The sequence below is a fragment of the Acinonyx jubatus genome, chromosome A3 (genome assembly GCF_027475565.1).
Source record: "Acinonyx jubatus isolate Ajub_Pintada_27869175 chromosome A3, VMU_Ajub_asm_v1.0, whole genome shotgun sequence".
Taxonomy (NCBI): domain Eukaryota; kingdom Metazoa; phylum Chordata; class Mammalia; order Carnivora; family Felidae; genus Acinonyx; species Acinonyx jubatus.
The window spans coordinates 113,155,462-113,169,595 of NC_069388.1; the positions used below are offsets into that span (position 1 = coordinate 113,155,462).

The 14,134-nt window shown below is 52.6% G+C and overlaps 1 protein-coding gene across 3 annotated transcripts in view; it reads left to right on the plus strand.

The window, feature by feature from the left end:
• Nucleotides 1-14,134, plus strand: part of GALNT14 (polypeptide N-acetylgalactosaminyltransferase 14) — a 208,150-nt gene that overhangs the window by 156,764 nt on the left and 37,252 nt on the right. For all 3 annotated transcript variants that reach the window (XM_027033492.2, XM_027033488.2, XM_027033487.2), the window contains exons 3-6: nt 1,597-1,695; nt 9,185-9,252; nt 11,578-11,643; nt 11,816-11,937. In XM_027033492.2, coding sequence (XP_026889293.1) covers nt 1,597-1,695; nt 9,185-9,252; nt 11,578-11,643; nt 11,816-11,937 — 355 coding nt within the window. The remainder of the gene's footprint in view (nt 1-1,596; nt 1,696-9,184; nt 9,253-11,577; nt 11,644-11,815; nt 11,938-14,134) is intronic.

Sequence of the window (14,134 nt, forward strand, 5' to 3'; positions counted from 1 at the left end):
AGTGTAGAACACCTTCACAGCAGAAGGGAAAATTGCTCAGGGTCTCAAAGGATGAGTAGGGTCTCATTAGATGAAGAAGGGAGGAAGGACTTTGCTCCATGCAGAAGTCTTAGTGCGAGTGGTGGTGGAGAGTTCTGCCAACATAGGGAGCTGCAAATGTGGAAGGTCTTGAGGGCTGTGTCGGGAGTTTGGACTTTTTGCAACAGGAGCCACTGAGGGCTTCAAGCCAGAGGAAGGCATGGGCGGAGCTGTGTGGCACACAGGACGTGACTGGCAGGGACAGAAGGTGCAGGACTCTCGGAGCCGGGCCCACAGGGATGACAGAGAAGGGGTGAATTCCAGGGGGTGTTCTTAGTAGGTACAGCTGACGTGATGTGGTGAGGGGTTGTCTCTCTGGAAGCCGCAGGAGAAGGCCTAAAGGCCATGACTTACCTTTTCACTGTCTCTTCCCCTGGAGCCTTCCTTTCCCAATTCTTGGCTCCTGGTGGGTGACCCAAACCCAGATCTGCTCAGGCCCTGAGCACAAGAGCCCAGCCTTCTCTGTTCTGTTTAGGGTTTGCTCTTGGAGGAACGTGTTCACGTATCAGGGAGGCCACAGGGGCGTCAGGCTCTCTGGCCTAGGACTGAGATTAAGCGTCTTCGGCCACAGACTTCCTTGAGAATCTAGTGAAAGCTACAACCCGCACCTTTGCCTATCCTACTTTGCAAACAATTTCAAGGGGTTCACGGTCCCCTGGGAGTCCATCCTTGGATCTCTGGACCCCAAATGCAAAGCCCTGAGCCTAGGACGAAATTGGAAAATAAAGACATGTTTGACTCACCAAATGTCTGTTATTTACTTCCTCATTTAATACCACTCCCCGTAATTGGACAGCCCCCGAAAGAGCGACAAACAGGAGGAAGCACTTATCCAGGGATAGTCCCTGGTGGCACCGGCATCACTTGGCGGGTTTATTTTCATTATTATAGTAATTTTCAGGCTGCGGGCTACAATTTTCACTTGCAGCGAGGTATTAAATTGAAATTACCCCAGATGTAATTGTCATATGAAACGATCCTGGACACGTGGAAATGAATGCTTTTTTAAGATGGGGTTTTATTGTCTCTGTGCCAGGGTTTTAGGGCTCTGCCTTGTTAAACACACCAGATTTCCATGTTTGTGTGTGGCAGGAGGTGAGGGGTCAGCCTGGTGCAGTCAACTGGAGCTGCCGGCCGAGGACAAGGTGGGGGCTCTGTCCGGGATGGACACAGACCAGGGAGCAGAGCCCAGGACCTGGGGTGGCTTTGTGTGGCTACCAGGAACCTCCATGCATGAATTCGGACATGCGAGAAATCCCACATTTCTGTTCTGCACGTTTACTTAATTTGGATGCGAGCCCAAGTTCCCCTGAGGTGGTAGGAAATTGAACTTCAGTCATTCTGGGAACTTTCCTGCCCTGGGGTCTTAATCTGCACCGTGCAACCAGGTCAGCCCTCCCAGATGCCAGCCATCTGTCTATACCGGCAACCGCCAGTCACCTGGCCCCTTGGTGCCAGCCCTTTAGATCTGCTTTGCCCCCAAAGGTCTTACCTGTGCTCCTGCCTTTCCTTCCCCAGGTGCACCCTGCTGGTGTACTGTGCAGACCTGCCCCCGACCAGCATCATCATCACCTTCCACAACGAGGCCCGCTCCACCCTGCTCAGAACCATCCGCAGGTAAGACAGCCCCCCCCATCCATCCATCAGCCCTTCGAGGCCCAGCCCTTGGGAAGACCGGGTCTGCTCACTGGCAGGCTGGCCCTGTGATAAGAATGTCAGGCATGTCCCACTCCATGGAGGTGCTGTCTGATACATGTTACGCATCCATTCTGTCGCTCTTCGTCCTCCTGTGAGGGCGGCTCTTACCCCATTTTATAGGGGGATAGCCAGAGGCCCCAGGTGGTCAGTAACTTGGAGGTCGGTGGCAGCCACAGAGGATCTGGAGCTCTTGCCCTTAACCATCGTGCTAGACTGTCTCTGGAACATGAGCTCTAACTTCCACAGCTGACAAGGGAGCCGAGGGGTGACGCTGAGTAAATACCTCACCCCAGCATTGGGCTGGGATTAGAACCTGGGTCTGCCAGGCACTGCAAGTCCCAGTCCACGCCTCTCCACAGCCTCCATGTGGCCAGGAGCCGCAGCACACGGCAGAGCAGCTCGAAGGCAGTGCTGATATTTGCTTTCCCCGCTGCGTATCTTCTGTTGCAGCACCAACCCCGCTCTGCCTCTCCACCCACCCTCAGCTCCTAGTCTGGGTCCGCTCTTGCTGTAACAGGTGCATCCTTACCTTGGCCTGTGGCCTGCATGAATCTGTGACCTGCAAAAGCCCCAGCGCCAGCTCCCAGCAAACTGCCCTCAGAGCACAGACAGGGCCCTGGAGACCTGGCCCTGGTTGTTTTGCCTCCCTTCCCCATGCCATGTCCCTCCCATAACTCTGGAGCCCTCTCCCCATGCCCACCCTCCCCCCAACACCATCCGGCCCCCCTTCCTCTTTCAAGTCTCCAGCAGCATTGGCATCTTCAAAGGTGGTAATGGCAGCCATCGATCATGAGGTCCCCTCGTGTGCAGACGTGCCTCGGCTCATGCTGTCCGTTGGGGAGGTGGGAGGCCACTGCTGTACCCACTCTGCAGCTGAGAAAACTGAGACTTGGAAGTACTGAATCAAAGCCCACTGTTGCTCAGCTAACAGTGGTGAAGCAGGGTTCAAACCCTTGCACTCTGACCTCAGTTCTTAGCAGCCTCTATAGGCAAGGCTGTGGATGGTGGTGGTGTTCAGCATCCCTGATAGAGGTGTTGGGGTCGGCCCTGGGATAAAGTGCCTGCGATACCTCCATGCCCCTGGGACACATGGCCTGCTTGAGCCCATCCCTATCTGGAAGGCAGCGCATCGCATGGTCACCTGATCCCACAGAGAAGGAGGGCCAAGGAGAGGATGACCAAACATGGTGAAATCTCTTGTCATTTCCATCACTAAGCCACACCTTCCTGTGCCTGGCTGTGGGCAGGTAGGGAGGCTCCGGGTGATGGGAGGGAGTCAGCGACAGGCTCGCCCTGATGGCGGGCACCAAGTCTTTGGCGCCACCTGTCACTTACGATGAATGTCTGCCTTGCAGGGTCAGTGCATCCCATAGAAACGCAAGGAGGGAACTGCCCAAGTATGTGTTGATTCCCCCCTGTCTACAGGGGCAACTCTGTCTGCTGCCCAGATGTCCTTGGCAACCGGCTGGCTGCTTCCTTCGGCCAGCTGCTTGCCTTTTCTGCCCTGGCTTCTGCATTCGCCCTCCAGGCCCCCAGGTTTGCATTTGGTTTCCCAACAAGGCTTCAGCTCTTGACCAGAAAATGTCCTGAGTCACTGTCAGGAGTCACTGTGAGTCTCGCAGTAGACTAACAAAGTACCTTTCCGATTTGTAAACCAGTGCAGGCATATGGGGGGGAACAGGGGTATGGGGTGATCCGATTTAGCTGAGTTTTTTCTGGTGAAGGGAGAAACATTGTTTCTCAGCCTCTGGGCTGAGCAGGGACATGGTGGAGCGAAGGTGACTACTTTGAAAACACCAGACCACAGCCCCATGGCCATCATGGTCTGCTTGGGCAGGGTAGGCAGGGTTTCTGGAACAAACTATGTCTGCCAGATGTTTCCACGAGGGCACTGGGATCAGCAGGAGTCCTCACCTTCCAGGCTGGCCTCTCTTCTTCTTTCTAGGAGTCCTCTGACACCACGCACCTCCACCCCCTTAACACACACACACGCACATGCACACGCACGCACACACACCATTAGAGCCTTCCTCTGGACTTCTTACTACAAATCCCTACTCTAGCACTTAATGCATTTTTCCCAGGTGTAATCTTCAGTGAACTCCTTTAGGGCAAGACTGCATCTTATTCACCCCTTACCAAAGCTCCCTGTGGCTCAGTTGCCTGATCAAGAAAATGGGAATAATAACCATAGCTACCGCATAGTGTTGCTTTGGGTTAGACAAGGGACCGAGAACTGTGGCGGGCATAGAGTCGGTGCTTGAGCAGCATTAGCTATCTCCATATCTGCACGGTGAGCGAGCTCTCAAAAGAGGCTGTCAGGTACCTCGGGTCACAAGACCTGGGGTCAAGTAAGTCCTTCCCCTACTGCTTCCTGGCCATGTGACTTGGGCAGATCACTGACCACATCTGTAAGGATGGAGATGAAAATATCCCTCATGTTTCCAGTTCTACCACATTTCCCACAAGAAGACATTACCTGGAACATTTGGGGGTGTTATCCTGTGGGGCTCCCAGGCTCCCCATAGTTCCGTAACACTGTGTTTATATTCTCAAGGTCACTTGAGGTGCTCTCTGTAGACTCCTCCCTTTCAACTCTAAGACACAGTTTATCTTTTCTTCTTGCTGTTCTTTTACAATAGTAATAATGATACTTTATAATAATATCATTACTATTTTAAATGTATGCTGGGCTTTATGGTCCCCAGAACACCTTATGCCTCAGTCCAGTCGGAGTCCCATCCGGAACTGGAACTTTTGAAGTCAGGGGTGCCTGACGTGAACAGAGGCCCAAGGCCACCGGGCTAGGAAGCACAGGAGCCAAGACTCAGGTTTCTGGCTCAAGCGGGGAGGTTGGGAGGCAGCTAAGGGTGTAACCCAGTGCCTCTGTCCACCAGCCTGATGAGCACTGCCCCCAAGGCCCTGGTGCCCTGTGTTCTGAAAGAGGGCTTAGGACCAGCGCATCAGCACCATACTTTTCAGTAGACACCCGTGAAGTGCCAGACCACACACCAAACTCCTGGGCACTTTGCCAGGAGAGCCCATGGACCTATTTCCTGCCTCTGAGGAACTTCTGATATAACACCCAAGTGTGATATATGAAAACAGCAGAATGAGGGTAAAACTGTGTGAACAGACAGGCTTTTATATCATAAGCACGGTGGAAGTGAATTTTAGGGGAGGGGGGGAAGCAAGGAAGATTACTTCTAGAAGTTTCCATGGCCAGGTATTATTTGCCTTGGGATTCTCTTCCTTCCATTCCCTATCTTCATGCACAAATAAATCACCAGCCACTGAGACAGGACTGAATGAGGAGCTCTTCCTATCTCGCTTTGTCATCAGTGAAAGGATCTTCTCTAAAGTATCTTTCATCTTTAATGTTCTAGAATTCTGATGGTTCTGCTGCCAGGCTCTCACAAGGGAAAGACACTCAAGGGGAGGACGGAATGTACCCTCTCCTCCCCCTCCCTCCCCCCAGCACTTGACTAAACCTTCGCCCTTCTGCCCATCCCTGCCCTCGCTCTCTGGCCCCCTGAGTTCCTGAGTTAGCTGGGTGAGGGCTGGGGGCTGGGAGGGTGTACATGAAGGTACTCAGAGCTAGGCAGTGGCATGATGGGGGTGGGTGATGGGGGCAGGGAGAGTCACAACCCAGATCAGTGAGGGGACTTCTTTTCTTAAGGAGACAGAAGCAAGCCCCGAGGAATGGTTTATCTTTATCTGGTATTGCAGTGGGTCCCTGTGTATATGTGAGACCAGAGCTGTCCCCTTCCTTTTGGAGTGTCCTTCAACCCGACACTGCCCGTGGGGGCTCTGGAGCATGCATGATTATACCCTGAATCTCCTTACTGTTGTTTTTTTTTTTTTTCTTTTTTGGTAAAACTCTGGATTTAGAGGGAACAACTTCTTAGGTTAAGGTGGATAAGAAAAGAGACACGGGGCCAGATTTGCCCACTCTGCTTATACCAACTGTGTGGCCCTGGGCAAGCTCCTGTACCCCTCTGCCTCAGTTTCTGTTTCTGCAAAACAAGAGCTACCGATAATAACTGCCTCACACGATGGTGGAGAAGAGTGAGTGGGTTCAGGCAGGGCCTGGCACAGAGGGGTCCTGTACAATGGACAGTGGCAGGGGTCCTGATGCTCTCCCGCCTGGGGACGCAGCAGTGTTGTTACGCAGGGGCTCTCAAACTTGAGCAGGCATCAGAATCCCCTGGAGGGTCCCATCCCCAGGTATTCTAACCCAGTGCGTCTGGCGTGGGGCCCGAGCGTTCGCATTTCTAATAAGTGCCCAGGCAGCACAGATGCTGCTTGCCCTGGGGTCACACTTTGAGAACCAGGATCATCATTATTATCAATAACCTGGATTCTGAAAGCAGCCCCTGGGCCATGCTCCATGCTGAGCACCTTTCAGGCAGCCGAGGAAGTTGTGGTGCTGGAGACTCAGTACCTACTGAAGCTCTCAAGCCAGCAAATGGTGGATATGTAGCTCTAGTACTTGAACCCAAGTCAGCCTGACTCCAGAAGGTCCAGACTCAACGGTCAGCCCGCCTCAGGTCTTCATCCCACTGACATTTAGGGAACGTTGGAGAAACCCTGCCTGCATACAGCACCGTAGAGTTCACAAAGCAATTTCAAATACATTTCCTCATTTCATAAGGCACAAGAGCCTGTGAAGTAGGTCAAGTATTAATATCGCCTGCCTTTACAAGGAAAATGTAATTACAGATGAAAACGAAGGCTGGGAGCGGCCTGGCGTCTTGTTCAGGATGGCACAGCTAGGAAATGCTGGGGGCCGCCCGGCCTCCCACGCCGTTCACACCGCCGTGCCCGCCGCCTCCCAGGGTGCTCCATGGGGGCTCCCGCCGTCAGGGCTCGGCAGGCAGATTGTGGAAGGTGTAGGTAGTTGCTCTCTGCCTAGCTGCCCTCTGGCAGAGAAGTGAGCTGTGTGTAGGAGACTCAGTTCTAGAATAATTCCCAGGCAGGGTGTGATCTGGGCCTGCCAGTGAGGTGAGCACTCACTCCCATTCGGAGGCTGTGTGGAAAGGGCATGGAACGCCGTAGTGGGGGACGGGCTTTTCCTAAGCTGGAGGAAAGGGACAGTTGGCTTGGTGGCAGAGGGGCTGGTGAAGCCTCCTGGCGGACGGACTGGGGAGAGCACAGCTCTCCAGGAATGGAGCAAGCAGGGTCTGGGTGGTGGGAATGGCAGCGGTGGTTCAGAAAGGGGGCCCCTGGGGGACCAGCTGGGCCAGGCCGAGCCCCTGGGCTAGACTTGACCTTTCTCTACCAGCCACCCCAGGAGCCCAGAGCACCTGCCACCTCAGGCTCTCCCAATCCAGGGCCACGTACACGGAGCCCCCGCTATCACTCCAATTGCTCTGATTAGGGGAGCAAAAAACAAGCCAGGTGTTACCAGGAAATGGTCTAATTAGCACTTACTGCTGACGATTTCTGTTTTTTTTTTTTTTTTCTTTTTTAAACCCTGGACATTTTTTATTCGCTAATCATCTCTCAGTTCAACCAGCCCAGAGCTGCATGCGATTTACCTTTTGATGTTCACAGAAGAGAACTCTTGAATTTCAAAGAGCCGGCAGGGATTTGGGGGGAATCACGTGAAGAAGCTGCAGCCTTAATCAAACCTCATTAGAGGGTATTCTTCAAGCAGGTTTTCCCCCTCTTTCTGCCTCCCTCCCCCCTTCCCTGTCTGAACAGGAGACTGGTCGTTGGGTTGGCGTGTGTTTTCTTTGGGACTGTCAATTGATCCTGTGTGGTAAGGGTCTCCTCCTGCCACCTCCTGCCCCTCCGTGTCCCCACCTCCCAACAGCCAGCTCAGGGCTTGGAGTCGGGGTTGCTCTCTCACCTTCTACCAGTTGCCATGGTGAGAATTAAGGCTACATAAATAAAAGTAGCTCCAGGCAAAGTTCTCCTCCTGGAGAGTCTCTGCATCCTGCTTAGACAGGGCGGCTCACCAGAAACAGGGCTCAGATTGGCCCCCCTGAGAGGAGAGACTCACACAGTGCCCCACCCCCAGCACCAGCTGAACCCCCTCCCCAACACGCACCAGGCCATGGGCACCCCCCAGTGGGTGGTATGGCCCCGAGGATGTCTGAGGAACTGCGTGGTTTGGGGTGTTCAGAAGTGGAATATGGCCCGACACCCCAAGGGAACCCAGAAATCCAGCCTTGCCCTGTGAGTGCACATCGGCAGCACAGACCAGCACATGAAGTCAATCCCAGAATTGTTCCTGCTGCACAAAGATAGTGCCAGACAACTACTCCGAGCCAGACTTTGTGCTAAATGTTCTATAAAAATTTTCTCTCGAATTCTCCCAGTGGCCCTGTGAAATAGGTACTACTGTTCTTATCCCCATTTTACAGATGGGGCCACTTACTGCACAGAGCAGTAAGGTAACTTGCCCAAGATCACACACTTGTAGTAAATAGCTCCTAGACTCTGAGCATCTGGCAGGCAGAGCTGATGTTCCCTCTGTTCCTCGTATACCCAATGCAATGCTGAGCACATAGTAGGTGTACAGTACCCATCCCTGGAGGGAATGGCGGGCCACGGCTCTGAGCTGGCTTCTGGCAGCACAGTACTGACAAGGACCCTGATCCCCTGGGCTAGACTTGACCTTTCTGCCCAGAGGGGCCAGCAAAAACCAACCCTCAGAGTTAGGCATGATAGAAGCCTCAGGAAGCCGAAGCCATCCGTTCTCACTGAGTAGCTGGAAAGCTCTTAGGGGAGGAAGTACGTTGAACTGGTCCTTGCGACAGAGAAGGGGCATATCAGGCCATGGCAGTGTGGCAGACCCAGCTCTCGGTTACAAACCAGCAGGATGTCACCCGATAAGGGCCCTAGGCGAGAGGAGGCTGGAAATGGGGTCCGTCTCCAGACAGTGAAGAGCGTGCTGAGGATTTGGGTCTAGACAGTGAAGGTTTTGTCAACTTAACTTGTTTGCATTGGTGAGGAAAGTCGCATGATGAGACGTCAGCTCCGGGCTTCAGAAAGCTCACTCTGGAGGCCCCCAGAGGACAGCCCAGGCAGGTCATGGCTGCTGCAAAAAATCCGGCAAGAGGTTGAACCGGGACAGAAGTGGAAGAGGTGGAAGTGGTTTGAGCGACCTTTTCTAGCGGGACCAGCAAGTCTTGGTCACTGACTCGGTGTGGGGTCTCGGGATATCGCTGAGGAGGACTCCTGGGTTTCTGTCTGGGTGCTGGGTGGGTGCGGTGGCATTCACTAGGGGAAAGCAGGGCTGTATCCCAGGGGCGCACAGGGGAACGGCATGACTGCACAAGCCCGTTGGTTGCTCCCAGTTTTCATTCCTCAAATGCAGTGGTGTCTATTTAAAGCTCGGGTTAGTGCATACGTTTAACTGCCAGAAGTCCTAATTATCTCCCGTCCTTCCGCCTCACAGCGTACTGAACCGCACTCCTATGAATCTGATCCAGGAAATCATACTGGTGGATGACTTCAGCAATGACCGTGAGTATCAGTGCTCCCTTGCTCTGGAGACACAGGTTTCTATTCCCTGCGCACGGTTCTCTGGGGATAGAGGGAAGCCTAGGCTTGTAGCAGGTATAGAAGACTTCAAGTGTTGATGTGGGGCTCAGGAGGGAGATAAACCTTACGTTTAAAAACAATTTGTTGGGTCCTCTGCTGTGGGTCTTTGAGGACCTACACAGTATATTTAGTCGATCCTTGATTGGGTTGGTGTGTGTGTGTGTGTGTTTGTGTGTGTGTACGTGTGCACATGGAGGTGTGCACACACATGTATGTCACTGTCCCCTATCCTGGACATAGAAAACTTCAGAGAATTGACCCTGGGACCCAGAGCAGTTTCCATCGCTTGGGGTCCCTGACTCGTATCTGTGACAATCTGCTAGCCCGAGCACAGGCTGCAGCACCCTCTCCTTGCATTCCTGTGGGGGGCGCTGGGTGGGCTCTGCAGGGTGCCATGTGGGGCATCCCATCACCTGGCCATGATGCAGTGAGCAGCTGCCCTCTGACCCTCCAGCCATTGGTCATCACTGTTTCCAAGTTGTCCTATCAAAGAACCTGGGTCACCCCCCCCCCCAGTATCTTCTTGCCCCCAGAAGAGCATGCAGGTGTCCTCAGACATGTGTATATTGAGTTTGATGGGCACGACATTTGGGGAAGCATCCTCAGACTTCAAGGGTTGGTAGTGCCGCCTCCTATGAGAGCCATCATCCCAGCATCCTGGGTGCAGTTCCAGGCAGAGCCACCTCTTTCCGGTGACAAACCAGGGGAAGCAGGCAATGGCCCTGGGAACAGCTCCAAGTCCTAGGAGAGTAGAATCTGTCCCCCCGAGTGCCCATGCTGGCAGCTGGCTTAGGAACCACTACCACCCTGGGGTCTGCTGCGGGAAGGCTATCACCCACACCCACCGCACGGCCTCAGAACCCTGGGAGTAATGCATACATGAGTTGTGCACTGGGTCCAGAACAATAAGATCGGACTCTCAGTACTTAAACTTGGTGAGCTGATCTCCCTTCCCTAGTGAGGAAGCAGTTGGAGGTGGGGAGAAACTCGTCCTGCCAGGTCACCTGGCACTGGAGCCTGAGGAGTGTATGCTGCTGGGTTCACTCAGAAGCGGAGCAGCTTCGTGGTTAGAGCACAGACGGAGCCAGACTGCCCAGCTTCAAATCCTAGACCTATCACTTACTCAATCACTGGCTACATACCTCAGGCAAATTAGTAACTTCCACGTGCTTGCTTTCCTTGACTGTAAATGGAGATCATTATAATTATACAGTTTATGTAAGGATTTAAATGTGTTAACACAGGGCGCCTGGGCGGCTCAGTTGGTTAAGCACATGACTTCAGCTCAGGTCATGATCTCACGGTTCGTGGATTTGAGCCCTGCATCCGGCTCTGTGCTGACAGCTCAGAGCCTGGAGCCTGCTTCTGATTCTGTGTCTCCCTTTTCTCTCTGCCCCTCCCCTGCTCACTCTCTCCCTCTCTCCCTCTCTCTCTTTCTCTCAAAAGTAAATAAACATTAAAAAATAAAGTCAAGTAAATGTGTTCACACATTCAAAGTGCTTGGAACAGTACTTGGCCCAGAGGAAGCTTCTATGAGTCTCTGTTGTCACTCTATAGAGTCCAGAGCCAAAGAGAGGCTAAGGGTGGTAAAACAGTGAAGCAAAACCAACACGATCGGGTCTCAATGTGGAGTTCAGAGATTTGGTGGGTCAGGGAAGCAATGGGGCAGGCAGGCAAGCCAGAGGACAGGTCTGGGGTGATGCTGAAGACCGGGTCTCCTGCCCATCCCGGCACATTCCCCTGCATGGTAGAGAGAGAGGTAAGCCAGTTCTGTGATGGGATACACTGGACAGATCACTTGACAGATAAGGTCTCCAGTATCAGACAGGAAATGCCACAATTCATCTCATCCATTGTGTGGTCTCCCAGCAGCTTTTGCTAGACCCCACTAGAGTGAGCAAGAGTCTCGTCTCATGCTTTTCATGGTCTATAGAAACGGAGAAGAGTCTCCAGGTGGCCATCCCAAGAATTCCCATCTGGAAGTGCTTGCCAGCAAGCATACAGGTACTACTATGTGACCTGCTCCAAAGAGTCCTCCCTTGAGGCCACTTTGCATGGACTGGGCCATGTTTGTATATTGATAGAAGCAATCAGTCAGCCTCATCCAAAACCCACAAACACCCTGGGGTCAGGACAGGACTCTGCGGCTGGGGGCAGGGACAGTAGGTAGGGCTGCCTTACTTACCTACTCTTCGGGTTCACCTCCACCCCAGGGCATTCACCCCGCATCACCTTCTGTCTTCACAGCTGATGACTGCAGTCAACTCATCAAGTTGCCCAAGGTGAAATGCATCCGCAACACAGAGCGGCAAGGTAGGTCCGTGCAGCTGGGCAGGACCTTGGAGCGTGAATGTCCGGGATTGGGGTGTGTATGTGCATCTGGGTGTATGTTCAGTGTGCAGGGGGTGTCGTGTGGCTCCCCCCGCGAGCTTGCCGGAAGATGGAAGGACGGGGGCATCCACTTGCCCGTTTGTCCCCACTGCAGGTCTGGTCCGGTCCCGGATCCGGGGCGCCAGTGTTGCCCAGGGCACCACTCTGACCTTCCTTGACAGCCACTGTGAAGTGAACAGAGACTGGCTCCAGCCCCTGCTGCACAGAGTCAAAGAGGTGAGTGAGGCTGACTGAGGCCAGGATTCCACAGCCCCTACCTCTTGGCTCTCTCAGGCCAGTACTTCACATATGCCCCCCAGGCCCTCTGGGAGGGGGGGTGGGACAGATTGCTGTCCCCTCATTAGAGATGGAGAAGCTGAGGTAGAGCGGCCTGCCCACGGTCACACGGCAGGGCAAGGCCCGGGACCAGTTCTTTGTATCACACTGTGACCCACGGCAGGCCCGCAAATGGGGCTGCCAATGGCAGCTGATACATGACGCGTGCAGTTTCCTGGGCAAGAGAACTGCCCAGAACTATTTCTTCCAGACAGTAGAAGGTTCCAGAAAGGGAGCCCTGATGAGTGCCTTTTGTGAGAAGAAGGCAGCAGACTTTCACTGGGCCTTGCCACCCAATTCCTGAGGCTTCTGTCTTTCCTCCAGCCGTGCATCACCCTTGCCCACAGGCCAAGGCAGGTGGGCAGGATGCTGAGAAACCTTTATTCCTTGCCTCTGTCTGCCTTTAGATTACTCTGGAATTCTGTATGTTTCTTCTATGTCTCAGTTACTCCTTTTGAAAGTATGAAAAAAAAAACAACTTTCTTTAATGTTCCCATTGGTATTTTATATTCCCCGAAGTCCGCCCACCCCCATCCTGATCTACAGAAGTCACCAGAAGGTACCAGCATCAGTGCTTAGCGTTGCTGCCCTTCATTTTCTGCCTGAGTTGACTCCCACGGCCACTCTGTGCAGTACGAGGTCCGTTACTTTTCACATACCCATTTCACAGACGAGGACACAGTGTCGGGGGAATTATGTGACCTGGGCTGATATTCCCTGGCCAGCGCCACCTGCACCAGAGCCCTCCGTGTTGCCTCCACACCATCTTCCCTGTGCAAAATGACAGGGTTGAGGCTGAAAGAATTGGGATATGTGAACCACTCTGCAAAGTGGGAAATCCTTCCCGGCTCCGTTCGTCCCAACGAGAGCACCTCGGTGGCCTTGCAGAGTTCTCACACATGGGCCCAGAGGTTAATACCCATCCTGTGACCACCTTCCCTGAGACTGGGAGAGCTCAGAACTTAGCGCTGTTTAAGAAAATGCTCTCTCCCCTTTTTTTCTGGCAAAATCCCGCTGAAGAGGTCTGGATTGAGAAATAGTAGGTTATGAACAGACCCTTTAATTTCAGGGCTTTGCCTGGCCCTGGAGGCCCTTCCAGATCCTACCAGTCACAGAGGTGAGGGGGGCGGGGATGATGCTGAAAGTACCAACCCTCTAATCAAGTGGTTGGTTCCCCAGCTGACCGGTCATCTCATTAGCATAAACTCAGTTTCCATGAAAGGGGATTACTATGAATAACTGTCCCCCCATCTCTCAGGAAATCCCAAGGGTTTTAGAATCTCTTAGTGAAATAGGGGCGCCTGGGTGGCTCAGTCAGTCAGGTCATGATCTCATGGTCCATGAGTTCGAGCCATGTAGGCTCTGTGCTCCCAGCTCAGAGCCTGGAGCCTGCTTTGGATTCTGTGTCTCCTTCTCTCTCTGCCCCTCCCTCTCTCCCTCTCTCTCTCTCTCTCTCTCTCTCTCTCTCTCAAACATACATAAACATCAAAAAAATTAGAAAAAAAAAAGAAGCTCTTGTGCAGTGAACCAAGATCAAAAGCCAGGTATATATTTCTTCTTATATCACAATATCACAGTGTACCACATTTTTTAATTAAGTTTTTCATTTTAATTCAATTATAGTTAACATAGAGTGTTATATTAATTTCAGGTGTACAATATAGTGATTCAGCAATTCTGTGCATTACTCAAGGCTCATCATGATAAGTGTGCTCTTAATTCCTTCTTCTATTTCCCCCATCCCCCACCCCATCTCCCATCTGGTAGCCATCAGTGTAGCATGTACCCTGTAGTTAAGACCGTTTCCTGGTTTGTCTCTCTTTTTTCCCTTTGCTCCTTTGTCTTGTGTCTTAAATTCCACATTTGAGTGAAAGCACATGGTATTTGTCTTTCTCCAACTGGCTTATTTCGCTTAACGTAATATACTCTAGATCCATCCACGTTGTTGCCAATGGCAAAATTTCGTTCTTTTTATGACTGAGTAATATTCCATTGTATGTATACAGCATATCTTCTTTATCCATTCATCAATCACTGGACATTTAGGCTGTTTCCATAGTTGGGCTATTGTAAATAATGCTGCAGTAAGCATTGGGGT